We start from the raw sequence: 21,939 nt of genomic DNA, 5'->3' as shown, positions 1-21,939 counted from the left end.
ACGATCCAGCTGGTCTTTGTCCCATCGAAGACTAACCATCCACGCCTTTTCTATCCTTGCGTGTGTGGGAGTCGGCCAACGGAACCAATGTGCTCTCCTCTTGCTGGGGAACGCTCCGAGTCCGGGATTTGACTCAGCCATGGGTTTTCGCCGGCAGTCTCAGATCCGAGTCAATGTAGTTCGTTTGTTGGATGTGTAAGCTTAATGGCCCGTGAGAAAGAGCCTTTTGCTTCTTGAAACATCTCTTCTAGGTGCCGCAACAAAGGAAAGGTGACTGGAATGTTTGCCTGTTTCGATGTGATCTTGCATCAACATCGAAACGATCGTGCACTGCAAACTCACTCGCATCAATGGCGCCACCGATGCTGCAAGTGTGAGACTCCTGTTTCAAGTGTTGCCTTTGATCAACATCACAACCTAAGAACAAGAGTGCCTCAAGCCTTTCAGCTTTGAATTCGATCTTTTTACCTTCTCCCCTTTGTCTTCCAAATTGAGGAAAATAAAGTCAGTTATGCTTTGGCTCTAGCCTCTTACACCTCCATCGTCCCCGGTCTCTTCTGTGGATTTGTGCCCCCTTCCTGGAGCTTGCCAAGGTACCCCGCAGGAGTGCGTGCCCCTCTACTCCAAGAACCTCCTCAATATACCCAACGTTGCGACCACCGTTGTGCACAAAGCGAATGAGCATAAGCGACTTGACACCGACTACGAACGCCATGGCGTCAGAACCCAAGTCGTACTCGACCGACCCTGCACTGTACATCTACACGTCGTTGACGGCTGGGTCCTCCCACATTGTCACGGCAACGTCGCGTCTCGAGACCATCCTGCGTGCCAACCGCGTGCCTTTCAAAGCCATCGACATTGCCACCGACGAGAAGGCGCGGATGCTATGGGGACGCCGTGCCGGAAAGGATGCGAGTGGCCGCGTCCGAAAGCTTCCTGGGCTGGTGCAGATGGGTATGGTGCTAGGGGTATGCCATCTCTTTCTAGACGATAACAAGCTCCCATGCTGACAGTAAATGTCTGTCCTTTCAAAAGGACCTCGTTGAGATCGAGGAATGGAACGAATACGGCGAGCTCAAGGACCACGTCACCTTTTACTACGACGAGTTCACCCAGCCCTCCATCAGCCAGGCCCCAAAGCAGCCTCCCGCAGCAGCTCCCAAGACGGCCGCAGCCCTGGCTTCCACGCCTGCTCCTCCAGCACCGCCAGCACCACCCGCCCCGGCAGCGAAACCCACCCCTACAGCCGCAAAGGCCACATCGGCAGTCTCAACCGCCGCCGCCAAAGTCACCCTCCCCGTCCGCAGCGTAGCCGAAGAAGCAGCAGCTAAAGCAAAGCAAATGCACCTGCAGTCCCTCCGAGATAAGGTCCACGGCAAGGGCTCACCCACTTCGTCCTCAACCACCCCCTCCACCACCACCACCTCATCCGCTCCCACGACAACAACAAGTAGCACCGCAGTAGCAATCACAACCGAACCCAAAGCAGCAGCAGCCGAATTTCTCGACACCCTCGCAGCAGAAACAGCAGGCCTCCAATCGCCGACCTCGTCAGGCTGGAAAGCGCCCTCGGCCCCGTCAACGATCCAGTCGCCCGGCACGACAAGCTGGCGGCAGACCGACGTCGAGCCGCCCGTGACCGAGCTGCGCGGGGCGCCGGTGGAGCCGGCCAGTCCCGAGGTGATTGCGGCCGTGGAGCGGGCCGAGGCGATTCCCGAGGCGCCTGAGGAGGAGGAAGACGACGAGGAAGAGGAAGAGGAAGAAGAAGAAGAGAAGTACGACGAGGAGGAGGAGGAAGACGATGAGGAAGGTGAAAGTGACGAAGAAGAGGAGAAGGGGAGGAAGGTTGGGGTGAAGGAGAAATAAGTGCTTTGTACCAGCAGGATAGGGTATGATTGGGACTTGTTGTCTCCGACAATACCTATGTTGGTGTTGGGGCTCAGGGTTGTTTCGATAGGGTTGACTACATGTACGCAAGCGGAGTTGACTACTGATGAACATGAAGTTGTTCTTGAGTGCGCAGTGTTTGTTGATTGCTGTGTCATCAAACCATCAGCACATATCCATTGATACAAACGACCCTCAACCAATCACTTCTAAGGCAAAGGTAGCTAACCTGTGAAAGTTTGCTGCAGTGCAGCCATACAATTGCGGTCATTGATACACAACCCCGATGATAGGTACAACTAGTCTTCTAGTCATATAACCCATCGTCACCACTCCCCGCCCCATCCCCAAACGGAGCTGCCGTGATTGGCGGCGCAATCTCCTTCCCCTTCCCTTTGTCCCTGGGGCTACACCCCTCCACGACCGACTCGTGATCGCAACGATCATCGCCCCCTTCGTCATACTCATCCTCGCTCCCCAGAGCGATTGCCTTCCCTTTACCCTTTCCCACAGGGGCTTTACCCTTCCCCTTCCCACCGACGCTCCTCGCCGACGCGCCCGAGGCGGTCCTCCGCCCCGCCAGCCCCAACCTCGCCGCAGCCGGCGCAGCAGCAGTCCCATTAATCCACTCCCTGCCCTCCTTATCTTTACTATTCTTGTTCCCTTCAAACGTGGCCCTGACATGCTCGTAGTGCGCCAGCTCGCCGGCGCTCACGCTGGGAATCAGCTCGCGGTGGGCGTCGAGGAAGTCCTGCTCGGTAACCATGACGGCTATGTCCTCGCGCGTGGCAAAGTGGTCGAAGAAGTAGGCGGTCGAGATGGGCGCGCGGAGGTTGTGCGCCGCGAGGTCGGCGTTGATGGCCTTGATCTTGGCGTCAACCAGGCTGGCTTGCCGGGTGACGGCCTTGAGCATGGCGTCGGAGCAAAGGGCGTAGAAATCGGCGCCCGTGTAGGTGAACGGGAGGCGCTCGGCTACGGCGCGGAGGGAGACCGAGGGATGGAGGGTGAACCTGGGGGTAGGAGTTCATCAGTATAAGTATCGGTTGAAATTAGGATGATAGGCCGACAAACTTACTTCCTTGTCAACGCCTCCATTATGGTGAGCTGCTTCTCGTGCGTGTCTGATACACCCAGGTACAGCATCTTGTCGAAGCGCCCTGGGCGTAGCAGAGCCGGGTCGAGAAGATCCGGTCGGTTGGTCGCGCCAATGACGAACACGCCGCCTCCAGTGTCCTCGCCGCCAGACATGCCGTCGAGCTCCGCGAGCAGCTGCGAGACAATGCGGTCCATGACGCCGCCGCTATCGCCCTGGTTCCCGCGTTTTGGTGCGACGGAATCCAGCTCGTCGAAGAACACCACACATGGCCTCGCGTCACGAGCCCGTTGGAACACGCGCCGCACGTTGGCCTCGGATTCACCAATGTACATGTTAAGTAGCTCTGGCCCCTTGACACTGAAGAAGTTGAGGCTGTACTCGGTGGCGATAGCCTTGGCTAGAAGCGTCTTGCCTGTACCAGGCGGCCCGTAGAACAAGATGCCCGACCGCTTCTTCATGCCCTTGGCGAAGAGCTCTGGCCTCTCCAGTGGCAACTGGATGGTCTCGGTCACGGCTTCCTTGACGTTGTTTAACCCTCCCACGTCATCCCAGGTGACATTGGGAATCTTTGGCGCGCCAATAGCGTCAGCAAAGTTCTTGCGCGCGGCCTCGACAGCAACCTCGAAGTCCTGTTTTGTAAGGCCAGACGCTGCCGGGCCGCCGGCGAGTTGTACGTCACGGACTGTCACGGCTTGGTCCTTGCTCGTGGCCTTCGCTGAGAGCTGCTCCAGGCGAGACCGCTGAGCAACGAGAGCCCTGTCGACGACATCGACCAAGTCTCCTGCCACGAGCGCGGCTGTCTTGAGGGCGATACCGCCAAGATCGACTTCCGGATCAAGGAGTACCCCGCGGTCATCGACGATGGATCGAAGAATGCCCTCGCGCTCCGCCTCATCCGGCGCGCTCATCTCCAGTTCATGAGTGAACACGGCCCTGATGCCGTCGGGCACCTTTTCCACCTCCGTCGTGGTAGCAATCAAAACTCTGGTATCCGCCAGGATCTCCTTGATAGAAGAAACCATGCGATCGGCCGTCAGGGCCTCGATATGGCGGATGAGGAGAGCGCAGCAGTCTGGCCCGCAGCTCATGGCACGCTCCGCCCGGGAGGCCAGGAAGCCAGCCGTCTTCACGTCGCTCCCGCCCGCGCCAGAGTCGTTTACGATATCGTAGGCGTCAATGGTGAATGTGTGCAAGCCAATGTCTGCGCAGGCCTGCATCGCCGTTGCGGCCTTACCAATACTCCGCTGCGCTGAGACAAGCAGGATCGCCACAGGGGGCATCTTGAGGTGGAGGGCTGGTTTGCTGGTGGCAGCGGCCATGAGCTCCCGGAGTCTCCTCCTCAGTGGCGAGACGTGTTGCCGATCTAGTTCAGCCAGGAGCGGGTTCGAAGGACCTCTATGCTGCTTGGGGAGTTTCTTGATCCCCAAATAGTATGGCCAAGTATTTGATGTCGTGCCAGGGACGCGGCTCGTGACGGAGCCGGTCTGCTCCAAGTGCGCCATGGAGATGTCCACACAAGCAACCGTGCCCCAGGGGTCATCTTCTTCCTCGATCTCTTCGGCCGAATCCTGCTTCATCGGTTGGACGTGGCCAACCTTGAACCATGCGACTTCGTCGTACTTTAGGTTGCGATCTGGCCGTCCACTGGCAATCATGCCCAACACATCGTCGACAGCTGATTCATCGCTAGCTGCAGTTGACTCCTGAAGCGCGCGACCAAGCTGGGTATCGATGGGAACCGCGATCAAGTCGCCTGTCTTGATCACTCGTAACCTTCTCTCAAAATAGAGTTTTAGCCCAGCCATGACTGCAGTCTGTACATCCCTCTCAACCGCAACCGGAGTCCTGACATGCTGCAATATCACCTCGCGAGCGAAGGGCGGCTGAATGGAGACCGACGACCTTGATTGTGGCCCCTTTGCCTGCGTACCACGCCTGATAGGGGAGAGGCGGAGGTAGGGGGGATTCTCCAGGTTCGACAGCATAATTGGAGAAAGGTACACGGTGGGACTCGAGGACCGCTGGACCTGGGAGTCAAAGAAGGACATCCTCCGGCCATCGTACTTGGAGCTTGCTACGCGGGCGACGGGACGGTTGGAGTAGCCCTCTGGCAGGCCATAGACCCTTGCAGGCCTCCAATCCAACTCATCCGAATCCTCTTCCACGAAGCTTCCCAGGCCGAATGCGCCAAAACCATTCACAGGTGGCGGCTTGGACGCCTCGATTCGTACCCAGTCGCCAGAGAAACAGCCAATCCTCGTCAGCTCTTTTGTATCAACGTAGATGCGCGCCTCTTCATCGTCGACGCAAGCGGGCTTCGGATGTAGGACGTCCGGCGGAATCGGCTGAAGGAGTCCATGGGCCTTAAACAAGCGGCCGCGGGGCCGGTCTGGCTTAACGGTTGTCGCAGTGAAGCTCGAAAACACAGATGCCGCGCCACTAACGCCATTGGTCCGCCGCCCACGTCCCATGGTAGTGGGCGTGCCTATTCCACTCGTAATGGCGGACGACAAGGTGGGGGCCTGAAGGGATATCATATCATCCATTGAGTCGTCTGACAGCACGTCTTCTTCCATCTCTGGTTCCTCGAATTCCGTCTCAGTCGCGGTGGCATCCGTCTCGGCAGTAGCGTCTGTCCGGACGCCTTCCTCGGTGGCAGAGAAGAATTGGTCATTCGACGTGTCTTCGTCGTCCTCGGCGGTACCATTTAGGCCCCGGGCTTGGGGGATTGGGGCCTGGGAATGGCTGTGCTTGGAGTGGACGCGGCCGCGGGAAACGATGATCTTGGTGTTCGGGCCCAGTATGCCCTGGGCGACAGGCTCGCAAAGCGTGATCTTGCCGGGGTTTGGGGGCACGTGAGTGACGGGGTGCGGCGCCAGAGGGAGCGGGAAGAGGTCGCCGGTGTGGACGACCTTCAATGTACCGAGGGCAGTCCGCAACGCAGCCGTCAAGCGCCCTTCAGGGTTTGAGGCAGCCAGGGCCTTGACCTTGCCTCCAGTGGGATGTTCCCGGAAGAAGTTACCTTCTCCATTCTCAAGTCTCTTGGCCAACTCTCCTTCGAGATTCACAAAGACAGTGTCCAACTCAATGGCAGCAACATCCAGAACTAAAACCTCAATTCCGCTCCTACTCCGGGCAGTCAACTGTGAGGGCGCTACCTGTTTCAGGTTCACGGCAAACGACTGTAGAGCGAGGGAGGAGGGCGAGAACTGTATGGTCGAAGGAGCGAGGGCAGACGACGGCGTGACGGGCACTATTGCCCAATTTGTAGATTCGGGAGAATGAGACGGTGTCCATGGGGCGATGGCAATGTGTAGGTGGCTTGGTGGATTCGGGGCTTGGTTCCCTTGATCGTGGGCTGCAATGTGCGAAACGGACTCAGCATGGGGGTTTAGAATAGAGGGCAGGGTGCGGAGAAACACACCGTCCTGCAGATGGGAAAAGAGTTCAGCGAACAGATCCTCGGACACGATGCCGACGTCGGTTTTGACATGGTCGTCAAGCACCAGACGCGCCGAGAGGGGCGCCTTGTCTTGCCGGCGCCTCCGTGGCCGTCTCTGGCGAACGCCGGCGCCCGCATCGTAAGATGGCATTTTTGAGGCGAGTCGAAAGTGCGGGAATGTTGGGCAAGCGGAGTGCGACTGTCCGAACTGTCGACTCGATGTTCGTCCACCGGGGTTCGCTCCGAGAAAGTTGGTGAGCGTGGAGAGGCGCTTGCCCGCCAGAAGCCGAGATGCCCAGTCTTTGGTGCTGAAACTATGATTGGAAATAGTCAATCAACGAAGTCCCGTGGTCTTCAACCGGCATTTGGGATTCAGGATGCCATCTTGACACGGATAACCCTTCGGCGCAACTCTTTGCGAGGTCGAGACCCGCCTATCAGGTACGGGGCAGTTCGTGCGTTGCACCTGGCCCGCGGACGGCTTCGGCTGACTTTTGGCCTCGGCTCATTGAAGAGGGGCCCGAAGCGGAATAACCCCAACCCTGAACGGGAAAATGAGCCTCCTATCCTGCCAAGACATTTGACATGAAGAGCCCCACTCAGCTGCATCTTCTTCAGATGCCGCCCTGCCAACCTGCCAACCTGCCAACCTGCCAACCTGCCAACCTGCTAACCACGCCAACCAACAAGCCCTCCCTTGTGAATTTCGCGCTGATGATGACTGCTGGAAGGCTTCCACTTTCGAAGGGTTTCAGTTCAACATCCAAACCCATATCAACATCAGCGCAGCAATTGTTGATTTCACATTTCGAAAGGTCCGCGGGTTCGCCATTTTCCATGGAGTGTCAGATTGATGGGTTAGGGGATCCCCGCCATGTCCATTGTTCAGCCTTCGTCTTCTTCCCTATTCATCCCAGTTTCCGCATTCGTCCATCCAATTCGCCTCTAGTTCCGGCCAGGAATGGAAATGACGTCGAGGGCGGCCATCCCCTTCGCCAATAGGCAATAAACATTGCAATGATGTCGTCCTACCGGTACCCCTTCTCAGTCTCTCTCTGTGAACTTTCTCTGCGTTGGGTATTCGACAACTGTTGTTTGACTGTTTCTTGCTTACCACCCCTTTTCCCGGTGATTGCGAGATTCGTTTACAACAATGACATTACAAAACACCATCCTGCAAAAGCGGAAAACATCAACTCAACAGGCCCCTTTGAAATTAGAGTCCAGAGGCTCTTGGGATAGGGCCGCTGCAGAGTTCATCAACCAAGCCGAGAAGCTGTCGCACCACCATCCGAGCGAGAGCGACGGGGACGGCGTCGCCATTGAAGCCCATTTTGTTACGCCCCACGACCCAGTTATTGTCACGTCCGATGGCAATCGCTTGCCTCCAGTTCCGTTGGACGAAGCCCACAAACTGAATGTGTTGAGGCAGGAGCTAAACCACCATGAACCAACTACAACAGCCGTCTCGGGAAGCGAAGACCACGCCACCGATGAAAAGCCAGCTGCGTCAGTAACCGAGAATGTGGCCAGAGTCGCGGCGGACAAGACGAAGAGGCGGAGTAAGAAGAGGACACCATCAAACGGGAGCTTAAGGGAGGCGACGCCTCCGACCCATACTAACCCCCTATTTCCTCCTTTGCCGCTCTATGGGCCCCCCTCCCTGCTTAGAAACATTCAATGCCGCATTTTCCAAATGTCGTCCTTTTTTCTCAGCTTGGCCTTTCTGGGCGTCATTGTCCTTGGTGCCCTCTTTACTGGCATCGGCCCTTCGTTGCGGCGTCTATGGCAGCAGGCGACACTCCAAAACCCAGATATCAGTCGCCCCTTTTACGCCGAAGAAATGCAGCGAAAGAAGCATAGGAAGGAAAAGGAGCGGGAATGGACGCGCGGGCAGTCCGCGCCGCATTCGCGCTCATCAGAAGAAGGAACCAGCGCCGACAATAATGATGATTACACACCGACCGAGGGCGGCCTCGACCCGATTATGTGCGACCCACCCTACTACGCCCGCCGAGTTGGTCTCGACATGGAAATGTTCGAAGTACAGACTGAAGACGGCTTCATCATCGACCTCTGGCACGTCTACGACCCCAAGGAACACGAGCCTCTCCCGCCAGAGGAACGCGCCCCTGGCAACCCAGAAATTTTCAAGACTCCAAAACGAAAACTTGCAACCACCACCAAACGCCAACCCAACAAAAAGCCCAAGTTCCCCGTTCTCCTCATGCACGGCCTCCTTCAAAGCTCGGGCGCCTACTGCGTGAACGACGACTCGTCGCTAGCCTTCTACCTCTGCAAGTCCGGCTACGACGTCTGGCTGGGCAACAACCGCTGCGGCTTCCGGCCCCGGCACACCCTGCTCGATTACTCTGACCCGCGCATGTGGTGCTGGAACATCCGGCAGATGGGCGTTTTCGACCTGCCGGCGCTCACCTCGCGCGTGCTGTGCGAGACCGGGTTCGACAAGCTTGGGCTCATCTGCCACTCGCAGGGCACGACGCAGGCCCTGGTTGCGCTGGCCAAGGAGCAGCGGCCCGAGCTGGGTGAGAGGCTGACGGTGTTCTGCGCCCTCGCACCCGCCGCGTACGCCGGCCCGCTCATTGGGAAGATGTACTTCAAGTTTATGCGGGTTATCTCGCCGGCTATGTTCAGGCTCATGTTTGGAATCCATGCGTTCATCCCGTTCATGATGACCATGCATGCAACGTTGCCACCCAGGGTGTATGGGTGGCTGGGGTACAAGGTGTTTTCGTTCTTGTTTAACTGGACGGATGAGAGATGGGACCGCGGGCTGCGGGACCGCATGTTCCAATTTGCGCCGGTGTATGTCAGCTCCGAGTCAATGAGGTGGTGGTTGGGGAGGGAGTGTTTCGCGAAGCATAAGTGCATCCTGGCTACCAAGGAGGAGTGGAGGGCCGAGGAACGGGAGGATCACGAGCTGGCCAAGGGGGCAGAGTCCATCCTGGATGCTGCAGAGCGGGATATGGAAGGGAATGGTGAGGTTGAGAAGTCGGAACGTGCGGCTGAGGCGCAACAGAGGAAGCCCAGGGGATCGACGGCGTGGTACAATCACCAGGCGCCTCCGTTTGCGCTGTGGGTCTGTGGGAGCGATGACCTGGTGGATGGCGACAAGCTGCTGCGGCGGTTTGAGCGCGGGCGGGAGCCGCATGTCAGAGTTGTTCACAGCAAGGTCATACCAGAGTTTGAGCACTTGGATGTCATCTGGGCCATGGACGCGCCAGACCAGGTGTTCAAGGAGGTGCGGGAGGTGCTGTGGAAGACGTGCCATGTTAGGGATTTGTGCCGTGTCCCTAAGGGATGCGAGGAGGTTGAGGCCTGGATACCGCCGGCCGAGGGAGAGGAGGAGGGGACCGATGGGTTGCAATCGAGCAGCAGCGAGGAATTGTCTGCGTGAGGTTGTTCATGCAAGGGATAGAAAGTGTCAGAGGCGGTGCTTGGGCGTTAGGCAACAGATACCCGGCATGGTGGCTGGTGGTTTTACGTTCTAAAGAGACTCCCGATAGAGAAACAGCAACAATTAGGGGGCCAATACACGTGTGTTCGCCGGGCATGCCCTGAATGAGGGTTGGCTCGGCACGACCACTTCCGTCGTTCCATCAAACCAGATCTCCGTGGATCAATTGAAAACTCGCGACTTCAACGGCGTTGTCGGCCTCCAAGGTTTAATCGCAAGTTGTGGGCTTTCTAGCATATAAGGTATCGAATGCTCCAGGAGACTTCATCAAGAGAACAACTTCCCCACGATGAAGCCAGGAAAGCGTGCTTGAAACGTTGAGATAACCCTCACGCAAACCAATGACGGGTTCACCATGCGCTCATACTTGACCCAGGTTTGGATACTGTTAATCTCTTTCTGGAACATTAGGCCATGGAACATCCGCGATAAACCCTGATACCCTTCGGCATTTCATAATTGCCAAGAAGTCCGACCAGCCGCCAAGGTAACTATACTTCGTATGAAGCCACCGACGAGGAGGGTTAGCCTGTTGCGACAAGCCGCCAGAATGTTACACAACCGGCACTTGACCTCCGCTCGGTACTTCCTTGGGAGGTGGCTGCCACCTACCTTATGTACCTGAGTTCTGTCCAGACGGTCACGGCAGGTCGACTGAGAAGGTGGTTGACTGTTTCGCCCAGCCCATGCCGTCATGAAACACATTCAACACGCTTCTGGTGCTTGACTGCGTCCGTGACGAGATAAGATGGTTCTCCCATTTTTGGCCAGCCCCCGACGGGGACGGTTGCTTGGAAATGCTATCCTACTGACCACCTTGGTTCTCTGGCTTGGTTATCGGACGCCCTTGTCGACTGTACATGAACCGTTCGACTTGCACTCGGGTCTACCGCCCAATGTGCCCAAGGTCCAGAAACAGAGCGATGACCACACAGGACCTTCTCAGAATCATTCTGGCCAGGGGGTGGGAAAGGCTGAGAACAGTCTGTACCCGCCGTCAACGCCGGACATTTTCAATGATATCGACGAGGGCGATGTCGATGTCGTCTTAGCTACTACCTCCACCACCACCATCAGCAGCCGCAGCATCCTCATCACCACGACGGCGGCCACAGATAGCACCAGATCAAACCCCACCCCGACGGTGCAGTGTCTCGACTTTGAGACGCTGCAAAAACAGAAACCAGGTCCTCTTTCTGAAGGCAGGCGCAAGTTTCCCTATGTCCGCCCGCCGCCCGAGTGCAGGAAATTCCGTCTCCCTGCTCTGGAGGCCTTGATCGACCGCATGAAGACGGTGATTCGGGACCCAGACCTGTTCCGGCTGTTTGAAAACAGCTATTCGAACACGCTCGACACCATGATTAAGTGGCGGGGCTACGCCATGAAGAAGGACAACGTCACCGGCGAGGCTACCAAGACAGACGAGGAGTTGACCTACGTGATCACGGGCGACATCGACGCCATGTGGCTGCGCGACTCGGCAAGCCAGGTGTACTCGTATCTGCCCCTGCTGGAGGCTTCCAAGGACCCAAACTCTCTCGCCAGTCTCTGGCGTGGATTGATCAATGCGCACTCGCGGTACATCATCATCTCGCCCTATTGCCATTCTTTCCAGCCCCCTCCCGAGAGCGGAATCGAACCTACACGTAACGGGGCGTACCACAACAACCACCCCAACCCGCCGTACGACCCGACGCTCGTTTTCGACTGCAAATGGGAACTGGACAGCCTGGCCTCCTTCCTGCAGATCAGCGCCGCGTACTACACCCGGACCGGCGATCTCGACTTCTTCGCCAAGTACTCGTGGGTCGATGCCGTCCAAGCCGCCGTCGACGCATCTGCAGCCATGCGTCTAGGCACCTACGACGAGGAGGGCCACGTGCTTCCGTCAGCGTGGACATTCACCGGCTGGACGAACCGCGGGTCCGAGACGCTGACCAACGACGGCCTCGGCAACCCGGTCAAGGAGAACGGCATGGTCAGGTCGGCCTTCCGCCCGAGCGACGACGCGTGCATCTTCCAGCTGTTGACGCCGAGCAACATGATGTTTGCGGCCTACCTGGAGCAGGCGTCTCACATCATGCAAGAGCTGGCGGATGGTCGTCTCAGCGACAAGGCGGCCAACCTGACGACAGAAATGCGCAAACTCGCCAAGGGGATCCGCGGGGGCATCGCACTCGATGCAGTCGTCACGCACCGTGACTTTGGCGAGATATTCGCGTACGAGGTCGATGGCTACGGCGGCGCGAACCTGATGGACGATGCCAATGTCCCGTCACTGCTGGCAATGCCGCTGTGGAACTACACCCTGCCTGCAAAAGCGGGTAAGAAGCTGGTCAAGTCTGTGAAACACAATCCTCGGGACGAGGCCATCGCAACAGACACAAGCGAGGACGCTGAACCATCAATGATATCCCACAGCCGATCCAGGAGGCCCGCCTCAACAGCAGGCGACAGCGATACGACCACCAAGAGCTCGAACTTGGCATCCTCCCCAACCGAAAACGAACACGACTACGCCAAAATCTACCAAAACACGCGCAACTTTGTCCTGAGCATGGCCAACCCCTACTTCGCCAAGGGCCCCGTCCTCTCCGCCGTCGGCGGCCCGCACCTCGGGCCCGGCAAAGGCTGGCCGATGGCGGCGATCGTCGCGGCGCTGACCGCGTTTGAGGACCTGGCCGGCTTTGCGTCGCTGCGGGAGCGCGACGAGGCGGTCACCGAACAACTATATGCGGTACTCAACTCGACGGCGGGCACCGGCGTTGTGCACGAGACGGTCAATGCGTGGAACGAGGCCGACTGGACCCGGTCTTGGTTCGGGTGGGCGAACGGCTTGTTTGGCGAGCTGATTATCCGGATTGCTGAGGATGAGACGCGGAGGGGGCTACTGGGGACCAAGGAGGGTTTGTTGGGGCGGTCGTGGCAGTATTAGGTGCTGAGTTGGATGATCGAGATAGATTTCCGCCGAGTGAGGTGCTTCTTGTCGAGCGTGTTGGGTCTGGTCTCCTTTTGTTACAAATACCGGGTATTCGTTTGGCGTTGTTTTATGGTTCTTCTTTTTGCCCCTGATGGCTGATACCTGTGTGTAAGCCTGCCCAGTTGTAGCTCTTTGTTGTTGATGGCTGCTCATAGGTCTTAAGATTTTGCATTGTCTAAGAAAAGTGGCATATCTGGGACATCCTCTTGACGGACACATCAACACTGAAAAAAAAATGATGCAATGGCAAGTGCTTGAACCCTCGACCTCCTTATGTTGTTAACTCCCCAGTCCATTTCTGGATGCAAGTCGAGGCTTCAACAAGCTTTACAGCATCATATCGGATAAAAAAAAAATCGCAAAAAAAATTGGTAGCGTCTCTTTGAGTAGCGTGTCATCCTTAGTGCAGGGGCCATGCTAATCTTCTCTGTATCGTTTCAACTGTGAAATGGTTAGTACTTTTGCAGTGTGCAACTCTTGACCGCTGGGCTAAACTCACATTGACCAAATGTCCCGTAGGACGTTGGTTGGACTCCACCAGCTCGCTTATAACGTACCAAGGCCTGTGCAGCACCCCACTCTAGCAACTGGCGACAGCCGATTGCCCCTCGCTTGTCGGCTCAGTTGAAAATTCAAAGAGCACTGACCCGATATTTTGGATGGAACAGGCGAAGAAATCCCCCATCAGAAGGTCAGTTCGAAGGACAAACCATGTTAACATGCTTGACAGAACGCTAATAGATGGTGTCAGAGGGACAATTGTTTCCAGCAATTCGCAGGGGAAATTTCTGCTTTATGTCCCACCAAGAGGCTCGAGCAGAGGACGCTAGTGCGGGAATTACCTAAATTCTGCGGGGTGGTGGAGGGGCCCGATTTCGCAACTGCCCCTCCATCTCTCATCTGATAGTGATTGATAGGAACCAAGGGAAAAGAACCCAACAGAGAATTACTTTCAGCCTTCGCGCCTGCATTTGATGGTGTGACATAGTTCCGCAGCCTCAACTTTCACTCGGAGCTCAAATTTCACTTGCAGGTTTGAAACTCAACCTTCCTTCTATATATTGCATTTGTCGATCCCACAAACACTCACTGTCTCCAGCTGCTTGCTCAAGCAGAACCAGCTGCGGGCTTCCCGTCGAGAGATAAGGATCCAGCTGATCGTGGATAACTATGTAATTAACCCCACTATCTTGACCGCGGGTTCATGAAATGAAGTACTGACAGCTTTTTGGACAGCTTCAGTTCCTCACGCAGCACCACGAGATCAGTCACAATGGTCGACCACCAGCGGATTGCCATTGTCTCGGTCTATGACAAGACCGGGCTTCTGGACTTGGCCAAAGGACTTGTCCAGCACAATGTTCGCATTCTCGCTTCCGGCGGCACCGCCAAGATGATCCGGGATTCGGGGTTCCCGGTCGAGTAGGATCTCCTGCTTCATTGCTCTCGGGGAGCGTCCGCTAACATAGCCTTCTTTGCACTGTTTGCAGGGACATCTCTGCCATCACCAAGGCTCCTGAGATGCTTGCTGGCCGCGTCAAGACCCTCCACCCCGCCGTCCACGCCGGTATACTGGCTCGCAACCTTGCCTCGGACGAGAAGGATCTCGCCGAGCAGAATATTGACAAGGTCGACTATGTCATCTGCAATCTCTATCCCTTCAAGGATACCGTTGCGAAGATCAACGTCACGGTGCCCGAGGCTGTTGAGGAGATCGATATCGGCGGTGTCACTCTCATTCGCGCGGCTGCCAAGAACCATTCTCGCGTCACCATTCTTAGCGATCCCAAGGACTATGCCGAGTTCCTGAAGGAGCTTGAGGCCGGAGAGATCAAGGAGTCGAGCCGAAAGATGTACGCCCTCAAGGCCTTTGAGCACACTGCCGATTACGATGCCGCTATTTCCGACTTCTTTCGCAAGCAGTATGCCGAAGGCGTCCAATATCTCCCTCTCCGCTACGGCGCCAACCCGCACCAGAAGCCCGCTTCGGCCTACGTCAAGGATGGCCACCTTCCCTTCAAGGTCCTCTGCGGTGCTCCGGGCTACATCAATCTGCTGGACGCCCTCAACAGCTGGCCTCTAGTCAAGGAGCTCAAGAAGGCTCTTGGCAAGCCAGCCGCCGCCAGCTTCAAGCACGTCTCCCCGGCTGGCGCTGCCATTGGCTTGCCCTTGGACGCCGACGAGCGCAAGGTGTACATGGTTGATGACATTCCGGGCATTGAGACTTCTGCTCTTGCCCAGGCGTACGCTCGCGCCAGGGGCGCCGACCGCATGAGCAGCTTCGGCGACATGATTGCTCTCAGCGACACCGTCGACGTCGTTACCGCCAGTATCATCTCCAAGGAGGTCTCTGACGGTGTTATTGCCCCCGGATACGAGCCTGCTGCTCTGGAGATACTCAAGAAGAAGAAGGGTGGCAAGTATCTGGTCCTTCAGATGGATCCCGAGTACGAGCCCGGTAAGACCGAGACCAGGACCGTCTATGGCATCAACCTCAACCAGGGCCGCAACGACGTTGAGATCTCTCCCGAGTCTTTCAAGAACATCATCACGCCCAAGAACTCGGGCCCGCTCTCCGAGAGCGCCCTGCGTGACCTGACTGTCGCCACCATTGCCATCAAGTATACCCAGAGCAACTCCGTGTGCTATGCCACCCGGGGCCAGGTGGTGGGACTTGGTGCTGGTCAGCAGTCCAGGATTCACTGCACCAGGTTGGCCGGCGACAAGGCCGACACCTGGTGGCTCCGTTTCCACCCGCGCGTCTTGGGTATCAAGTGGAAGAAGGGTACCAAGCGTCCCGACAAGAGCAACAACATCGACTTGCTCGTCAGCGGCGAGCTGCCCAAGTCTGGCCCGGAGCGCGAGACCTTTGAGGCCGCGTTTGAGGAGGTCCCGGCTGCCTTCACCGAGGAGGAGAAGAACGAGTGGATGGCCAAGCTGACCGACGTTGTCGTGTCGAGCGATGCTTTCGTGCGTAATCCCTTTCCCAAGCCATTAAATCTGGCAGCTAACATGTAGAGCCAGTTCCCCTTTACCGACAACGTTTACCGCGCCGCCCGCTCCGGCGTCAAGTACATCGCCGCCCCCGGCGGAAGCCAGAACGACGGTCCCGTCTTCGAGACCGCCGAGAAGTTGGGTATCACCTTTGTGGAGCAGAAAATTCGTCTCTTCCACCACTAGAGAACCCAGGGCGATTGGGAGGATCAGAACATGACTTAGATACCCCGACACGTCGTCTTGATTCCTCAGGTTCGATGTACCAAAACGCATCCTCTCTGGGCGTTGATTTCGTTTGATGCTATTTACGTGGATGGGCGGCTGGGAGGGTGGACATGGAAAAGTTCAACACTTTAGCAAGAGTTAGACATGGAATAAACGGCGTTGCGTTTTAGATTGCTTGAACGGGGCCTGAATTGCAATGAGCAAGCGGAACTTGTCAAGACCTCATGTAGCAGTGATACTAATCGTAAATTTGCATAAGGGCTTGGTGTGCTGCTAGATCGAGTGCTAGGATCTTCAAACAAACAACGCCCGAACACCTGCAGTGGAACCGGTGACCGAGAAAGAAGGAAACTCCCTGGAGAAGCTAGCCTAATCCTCATTCTCATCATGATCCTGACCACCATTACGTCCCTCCCCCTTGGACCGCCGAAACTTCTCCCTTCCCGTGGCAAAGTACGCCTCGACCATGCGGCCGGCAAACGCCCGCCCGTGCATGACGCGCAGGCATGCCTCGGCCGCCTCGCGCGTCTGGAACTTGACGCTTACGATCCCCTCTTCTTCCTCGTCGTACAGCACCACGTTGGTCACGGGCCCCAGCTTGGCGCACTCCTCGCGTATGTCCTCCTTGATGTCGAGGAGCGCGGTGGGGTCTTCCTGCAGTTCCTCGAGAGTGAACATGTGGCGGAGGATGACCACGCGGTCCCATTTGCCACCCTTTGCGGCGGAGGCGGAGGCGGCGGTGCTGTTGAAGGGGTCTGGGATGGCGGAGGGCTCGTCGTCGCTCCAGTCGGCTAGTTTGGCCGAGAGTTTTTGCGTCTTCTTGATGATCTTGGCTTTGTCCTGGGAGGGCCGGGTGTTGCTGCCGCTGCTGCTTCCCTCTCCTGGCTTGTTGGAGGTGGGGGTGTTGTTGTCGCCGTCGTATTTGGTCTTTTTGTAACTCGAGTCGGCGGCCTGCACGCGCATCTTGCCGCCCGTGCTTGACGAGCCCGAGGCCGGGAATCGAAAGTCGGTGTCGTCCAGGAGCATGATGGCCATGTCGACGGACTGCGGCTTGAAGAAGACAATCAGGGCGTCGCCTTTGAAGTTCCCGTCGGCGTCCGTGTACATCTTGATGCGCGGCCGGCCGCTGTCGATCTCCTCGGCGATGACGCCGCACTTGCGTGAGAAGAGCTCGGCGACTTCTTCGACGGTGGCATCTAGGGGTAGACCCGTTACGTAGACGGCCGTGTTCTGCTTAGGCTGCGGTGGCCCTCTGTTTCCCTGCCGTTTCGAGCTTTTGGAAGAGCGATCCTTATTGGTATAGTTGTCGTCCTGCTGACGCGAAACAAAGGTTACAACAAGCGGCTGGTCAGTCTCTCCCCGGATCTCGCGCGCGAGCGTTCGGGACTGTTCTTGTCTCTTGACTCTCTGATGGGCTGTTGGGCTATGGTGGGAGGAGGAGGGCATGGTGGCGGCGTGCGGGATGGCCGACGCTGCAGATGTGCATGCGCGCGCAGCTTACCTCGCGGTCGTTGTACGAGTTCATCTTCCTCTTTCTGCTCTGCGCCGGCCGTTCATCGTCGGCGTCGTCGTCAACGTTGGGAAATATGTATCCCTTCTGGTGTTCCTCGATCAGGGCTTCATCTTCTTCATCTAACATAGGTATCCAGCGACCCAATTGCGCGTCGAATTCGTACTCGGTTCCGTCGTCGTGCACGGCGATGTACTTGTTGTCGAGCTTAGAATACGAAATACGCTCATCTTGATCAAACTCATCTAGGTTGGTCGGAAACGACGATGTTGCGGCTTCGGCTGCCATATTGTTGGGCGTTCGCGGAGACGGCTCAACACGGGATGACAAAAATCCAAGCAGAAAGAGAGCTCGAGAACGGGATCCTAGCTGGGGATAACTTAAATCTGAGCAATGACGTTACGCAGGTCCCGCAGAGTACCGGCTTAGCATCGGCAGTAATGTTACATTACATACACGCTGAGACCCTGAAGCTACAGAGAGCAAGCGGGTGAGCACAGCGGTTATCACGGCGGATCATATCTGTGAAAGGCAATTGAGCTGGTCATTCAAGAAAAACAGAGATCTATTAGAGAGACGCTACTGTCAACTGATCTATGCCGCGCCCTGGGTTATGTGTCATGCCTGCACTTTCTTAAGGGCCGCGAGAAGGTCGTTATACAGTGAAATGCAGGATACGTGCTTCATCTTCGCCCGGGACGACCCAGTCACTTCCACTTTCCTACTTCTTCTGCATCGTCTTCTTGACGCCCTCCACAAACGCCTCGACGGCATCTCCGCCGCCCAGAGGAACTCTGCCGCCTCTGACGAGCCCGCCGTTTTCCACCGCGATGCCCAGCGCCTCAGCAATGCTTGGCAGGCCGCCGTCCCTGAGCGCAATTGTCAGACTCGCCAGGCTTTGGCTGAACTGCGGGCTGCGGAGGACCTGCTTCAGCAGCGCGCGCTTCTGGTCCGAGCTCATGGCTTGCTTGGCGGCTTCGATCGATTCGGCGCTAGGCTCTGTCACAATGGCGTCTCCGTCCTGCCCCTGTTGAGCCAGGACCAGCAACATGGGAGGCAGGAAGTTCAACAGGTTGTCGACGTATTCGTCCGTGGCGGAGTCCAGCATGGATATGGCGATGGATGGCTCGAGGAGGTCATTCAGAAGAGGATAAGCCTTGCCTTCGGCGTGGCTGGCCCCGAGGTTGGGGACGCCCTTGAGCGAATCGAGGAGATTCCGCACCGCGGCGGCGGCATCGTTGCCCAGCCTACAGCGAAATTAGCACGTGTGCAAGACATCCGAGTTATGGACAGGGGAAATGAATAAGCTTGTGTCTCAATTTCTCCTCCGCATTTGCCTGATGGCAGAAGCCATGATGTACACGCTATCTGCAGAGATGCTCGATGCCGTACGCCAGACCCAGCTCCTTTCCCAGGAGTAAATAGCAACCGCAATATGTGGACCGAACGCACCCGGGAAACCGTGCCAAATGGGGAAGATAGTCACCTACGCTCGTGCCCCGTCTGCTCCTCCTTCCCTGGAGTCCTCGCCTTCCTGTCTGAAGTCCCCACCGGTAGCATCTGGTCCGGCGCCCCCGTCGCCACTGCGGTGATGGCCATGCCGATTGCCGTGACCTTCAACGTCTTCCATGGTCTCGTCCTCGTCGTTGTCGGGGCGGCTGTCGTCATCATTGTTGCGCACGGCCGCCAACTCGCGGTTTACGTCCACCTCCTCGCCCTGCAGAAGCCTGTCGACGATATCACCAATTTTCAGGTCTCTCGGACTAAGCCAGGCCGGGTCGCCGCTGCGACCCTGAGGCTTGGACTGCAGCCAGAATAGGTGTCGCTGCGAGGAGGAGGCGAACTTGAGGACGAAGATACGGCCATTGGTCTTGGAGGAGGGGTGCGCGGGGTTGCGAGTGTCGTATGGAACAAAGTGGCCGTCGCCGGGGACCATGACCAGGTCAAGATCGGGCACGTCGAGGGGCGCAGACCTGGGGCGCCAGCAGAAGTGGATAAGATCTGTTGTGGTGTCAGCGGTGTTGGACAGCCATGGAGCAACAGCGCGATGGGACAAGTAACCGTACCATCTTCGGAGTAGAGGTAGATGTAACCAGGCGCCGGCTGAGCCTTGATCTTGAAAGGTTTCGAGGATTGCTAATGCCCAGTTAGCAATGCTGGCGTTGGGAGGGGCAATCGACGACGACGAACATCGACATCACAGATGCCCGCCTTGAATGTGATGATTGGTGTTATTGACATGGTTAAAGGTTCCGCGGACATTCGCAGTTATGTGCTTTCGAGAAATTCCAGACTTGTACTTGGGCGAAGGGCGTTGGGATCGACTCTGAATTGGCGAAGAAGTTGGTGTTGTTAGCAGCTTTGAGCTTCAAGTTGCTGGAGTCGGGAGCTTGGTTGAGAGCTCAAGGCGCCGACAGTTGACGTGGGCGCTGTACACTAGACTGCGACACCGTTTGCACACTGTGGGAGTACTGTCGTTTTCCCTACTTGAACGCCGATGGATTCTCGGGAACCAGGGTAAACAGAAAGCCATGCCAAACATCCATCCAGCTGTAGCATGCACCATAGTTCTCGTTCAAGGTATCTATCAGTAGTTATGGCTTCTGGGTCTGGGACACTACAGGATTTTCGCAACATGGAAGCGGTCACTGGCCGTTCGCTTCAAGTGGGTTCCGCCTGATTCACTCTTCTAAATTATGTATACGGACACTGGGCACGAGGTTTTGACACTGTGCAACTTTCGTCTGCGTTTCGAACTGATGAATGCTGCAACTCTATCTTGTGTTGAGCTCATCGGCGACAACCAGCAACCCTACCGACCTCCTTACCATTACCGTCAATCACTGCCGTGAATTAACCTTTTACGGTTGACGCGGCGCACGCTACGTGGGTTGCCATTGCCGGACTGTAAGCCTGTAAGCAACAGCGTCGCATTCTTTTCAGCTCTATGGGTCGCCTTCGCTGAGACCTATTTTGACGAACCCATGGCGCGTCCCATGGGAGCAGTCCGTCTGAAGAAGACGAATCCACTGACTCTTGCCGTCGGCGCGGCGCTTTGCATCTTCATTCTCTACTTCCTACTAGGCTCGTCGACTCCCGACTTTTCGGCTTCTCGAAAGGCCAGCGCCGCCTCCCACCCTCTGTCGCCGCCAACGTCTCCCTTCCGCAAGTCCACCGGTGGTGGCAAGTTGAAGCCACCTCCCGTCACACGATACAACCTCAACAATGTCACCATCACTCCCAAGCCGCTCGAGAACCGCGAGAACATTCTCATTCTAACTCCCATGGCGCGATTCTACCCCGAGTACTGGGACAACATTCTCCGACTGGAGTACCCCCACGAACTGATTACTTTGGGCTTCATCCTGCCCAAGACGAAGGAGGGGAACGATGCGACGAGAGAACTGCAGAAACAAATTGCCAAGACGCAAAAGTCCGGGCCGGAAAAAGACAGGTTCAAGAGCATCATCATCCTGAGGGAGGACATCGACGCACCTCTCATTTCGCAGGACGAGAGTGAGCGCCACAAGCTGAAGAACCAGAAGGTCCGGCGGGCAGCCATGGCCAAGGCTCGCAACTCTCTCCTCTTTTCGACCCTCGGGCCTTCAACCTCGTGGATCCTGTGGCTAGACGCCGATGTAGTTGAGACGCCGCCGACCATCATCCAAGACCTGGCCCGCCACGACCAGGCCATCATTGCGCCCAACTGCTTCCAGCGCTTCTGGAACTCCGACAAGAAGGAGATGGACGAGCGGCCCTACGACTTCAACAACTGGCAGGACAGCGATACCGCGCTGGAAATGGCCAAGCGGATGGGCCCGGACGAGATCCTGCTAGAAGGCTACTCCGAGATGGCAACCTACCGGACCTTGATGGCCTACCTGTTCAAGGAGGACGGGCTTCTCCACGAAGAACTTCCCCTGGACGGCGTCGGCGGCGCGGCATTGCTGGTCAAAGCCGACGTCCACCGAGACGGTGCCATGTTCCCCGCGTTCCCGTTTTACCACCTGATTGAAACGGAGGGCTTCGCGAAGATGGCGAAGAGGTTAGGCTGGCAGCCGGTGGGATTGCCGAACTACAAGGTAGGGTATCCTCCTCCCTCGGGTCAACGGTATTGATCGTGCTAACGATCGACAGGTGTATCACTACAATGAGTGACGTGTTGCAGGTTCTCCTCAACCCTGCATTGTTTCACCGCTAGTGACGGTAAAACACCGGATCTTGACTCTCAGTTGGTGGGAGAATATGTAATCTCTCTTGTTCTCGCAAATGCCGGTAGTCTCAAGGTTAAGGGCATGGCGGACTCGGCTGTTCAAGGCTC

At 56.9% G+C, this 21,939-nt stretch overlaps 9 protein-coding genes across 9 annotated transcripts; 6 read left to right on the top strand and 3 right to left on the bottom strand.

Annotated features, from left to right (window-relative positions):
• Position 1: 1 nt before the first annotated feature.
• N657DRAFT_640142 (uncharacterized protein) lies at positions 2-661 on the top strand. The gene has a single exon (XM_062791912.1). The coding sequence runs from the start codon at positions 280-282 to the stop codon at positions 451-453; it is 174 nt and encodes a 57-aa protein (XP_062653276.1). The 5' UTR covers positions 2-279; the 3' UTR covers positions 454-661.
• On the top strand, positions 415-1,869 carry N657DRAFT_686819 (uncharacterized protein; the record flags this gene model as incomplete). The annotated part of the gene is made up of 2 exons (XM_062796853.1): positions 415-971; positions 1,039-1,869. The coding sequence occupies exons 1-2, from the start codon at positions 678-680 to the stop codon at positions 1,867-1,869; spliced, it is 1,125 nt and encodes a 374-aa protein (XP_062653275.1). The 5' UTR covers positions 415-677.
• A 328-nt stretch (positions 1,870-2,197) lies between these two features.
• Positions 2,198-6,878, bottom strand: N657DRAFT_686818 (AAA-domain-containing protein; the record flags this gene model as incomplete). The annotated part of the gene is made up of 2 exons (XM_062796852.1): positions 2,966-6,878; positions 2,198-2,900 (listed from the first exon to the last, which is right to left on the bottom strand). Exons 1-2 carry the CDS (start codon positions 6,577-6,579, stop codon positions 2,198-2,200), a joined length of 4,317 nt encoding a protein of 1,438 aa, XP_062653274.1. The 5' UTR covers positions 6,580-6,878.
• A 205-nt stretch (positions 6,879-7,083) lies between these two features.
• Positions 7,084-10,148, top strand: N657DRAFT_640140 (alpha/beta-hydrolase). Its single transcript, XM_062791911.1, has one exon. The coding sequence runs from the start codon at positions 7,582-7,584 to the stop codon at positions 9,844-9,846; it is 2,265 nt and encodes a 754-aa protein (XP_062653273.1). The 5' UTR covers positions 7,084-7,581; the 3' UTR covers positions 9,847-10,148.
• A 325-nt stretch (positions 10,149-10,473) lies between these two features.
• N657DRAFT_640139 (glycoside hydrolase family 125 protein) lies at positions 10,474-13,102 on the top strand. Its single transcript, XM_062791910.1, has one exon. It carries the CDS (start codon positions 10,655-10,657, stop codon positions 12,839-12,841), a length of 2,187 nt encoding a protein of 728 aa, XP_062653272.1. The 5' UTR covers positions 10,474-10,654; the 3' UTR covers positions 12,842-13,102.
• A 1,057-nt stretch (positions 13,103-14,159) lies between these two features.
• Positions 14,160-16,066, top strand: N657DRAFT_677112 (AICARFT/IMPCHase bienzyme; the record flags this gene model as incomplete). The annotated part of the gene is made up of 3 exons (XM_062795956.1): positions 14,160-14,308; positions 14,377-15,856; positions 15,911-16,066. The coding sequence occupies 3 exons, from the start codon at positions 14,160-14,162 to the stop codon at positions 16,064-16,066; spliced, it is 1,785 nt and encodes a 594-aa protein (XP_062653271.1).
• Positions 16,067-16,331: 265 nt separating this feature from the next.
• On the bottom strand, positions 16,332-17,720 carry N657DRAFT_640137 (uncharacterized protein). The gene has a single exon (XM_062791909.1). It carries the CDS (start codon positions 17,552-17,554, stop codon positions 16,478-16,480), a length of 1,077 nt encoding a protein of 358 aa, XP_062653270.1. The 5' UTR covers positions 17,555-17,720; the 3' UTR covers positions 16,332-16,477.
• Positions 17,721-18,224: 504 nt separating this feature from the next.
• N657DRAFT_640135 (uncharacterized protein) lies at positions 18,225-19,967 on the bottom strand. The gene is made up of 4 exons (XM_062791908.1): positions 19,809-19,967; positions 19,685-19,754; positions 19,109-19,619; positions 18,225-18,865 (listed from the first exon to the last, which is right to left on the bottom strand). Exons 1-4 carry the CDS (start codon positions 19,857-19,859, stop codon positions 18,340-18,342), a joined length of 1,158 nt encoding a protein of 385 aa, XP_062653269.1. The 5' UTR covers positions 19,860-19,967; the 3' UTR covers positions 18,225-18,339.
• Positions 19,968-20,563: 596 nt separating this feature from the next.
• N657DRAFT_587507 (glycosyltransferase family 62 protein) lies at positions 20,564-21,774 on the top strand. Its single transcript, XM_062789818.1, has one exon. It carries the CDS (start codon positions 20,603-20,605, stop codon positions 21,734-21,736), a length of 1,134 nt encoding a protein of 377 aa, XP_062653268.1. The 5' UTR covers positions 20,564-20,602; the 3' UTR covers positions 21,737-21,774.
• Positions 21,775-21,939: the final 165 nt, after the last annotated feature.

This window comes from Parathielavia appendiculata (assembly GCF_033297405.1).
Source record: "Parathielavia appendiculata strain CBS 731.68 unplaced genomic scaffold N657scaffold_1, whole genome shotgun sequence".
Lineage (NCBI taxonomy): Eukaryota > Fungi > Ascomycota > Sordariomycetes > Sordariales > Chaetomiaceae > Parathielavia > Parathielavia appendiculata.
The sequence above is the reverse complement of the archived record's forward strand: the minus strand, read 5'-3'. Positions and strand labels throughout refer to the sequence as shown.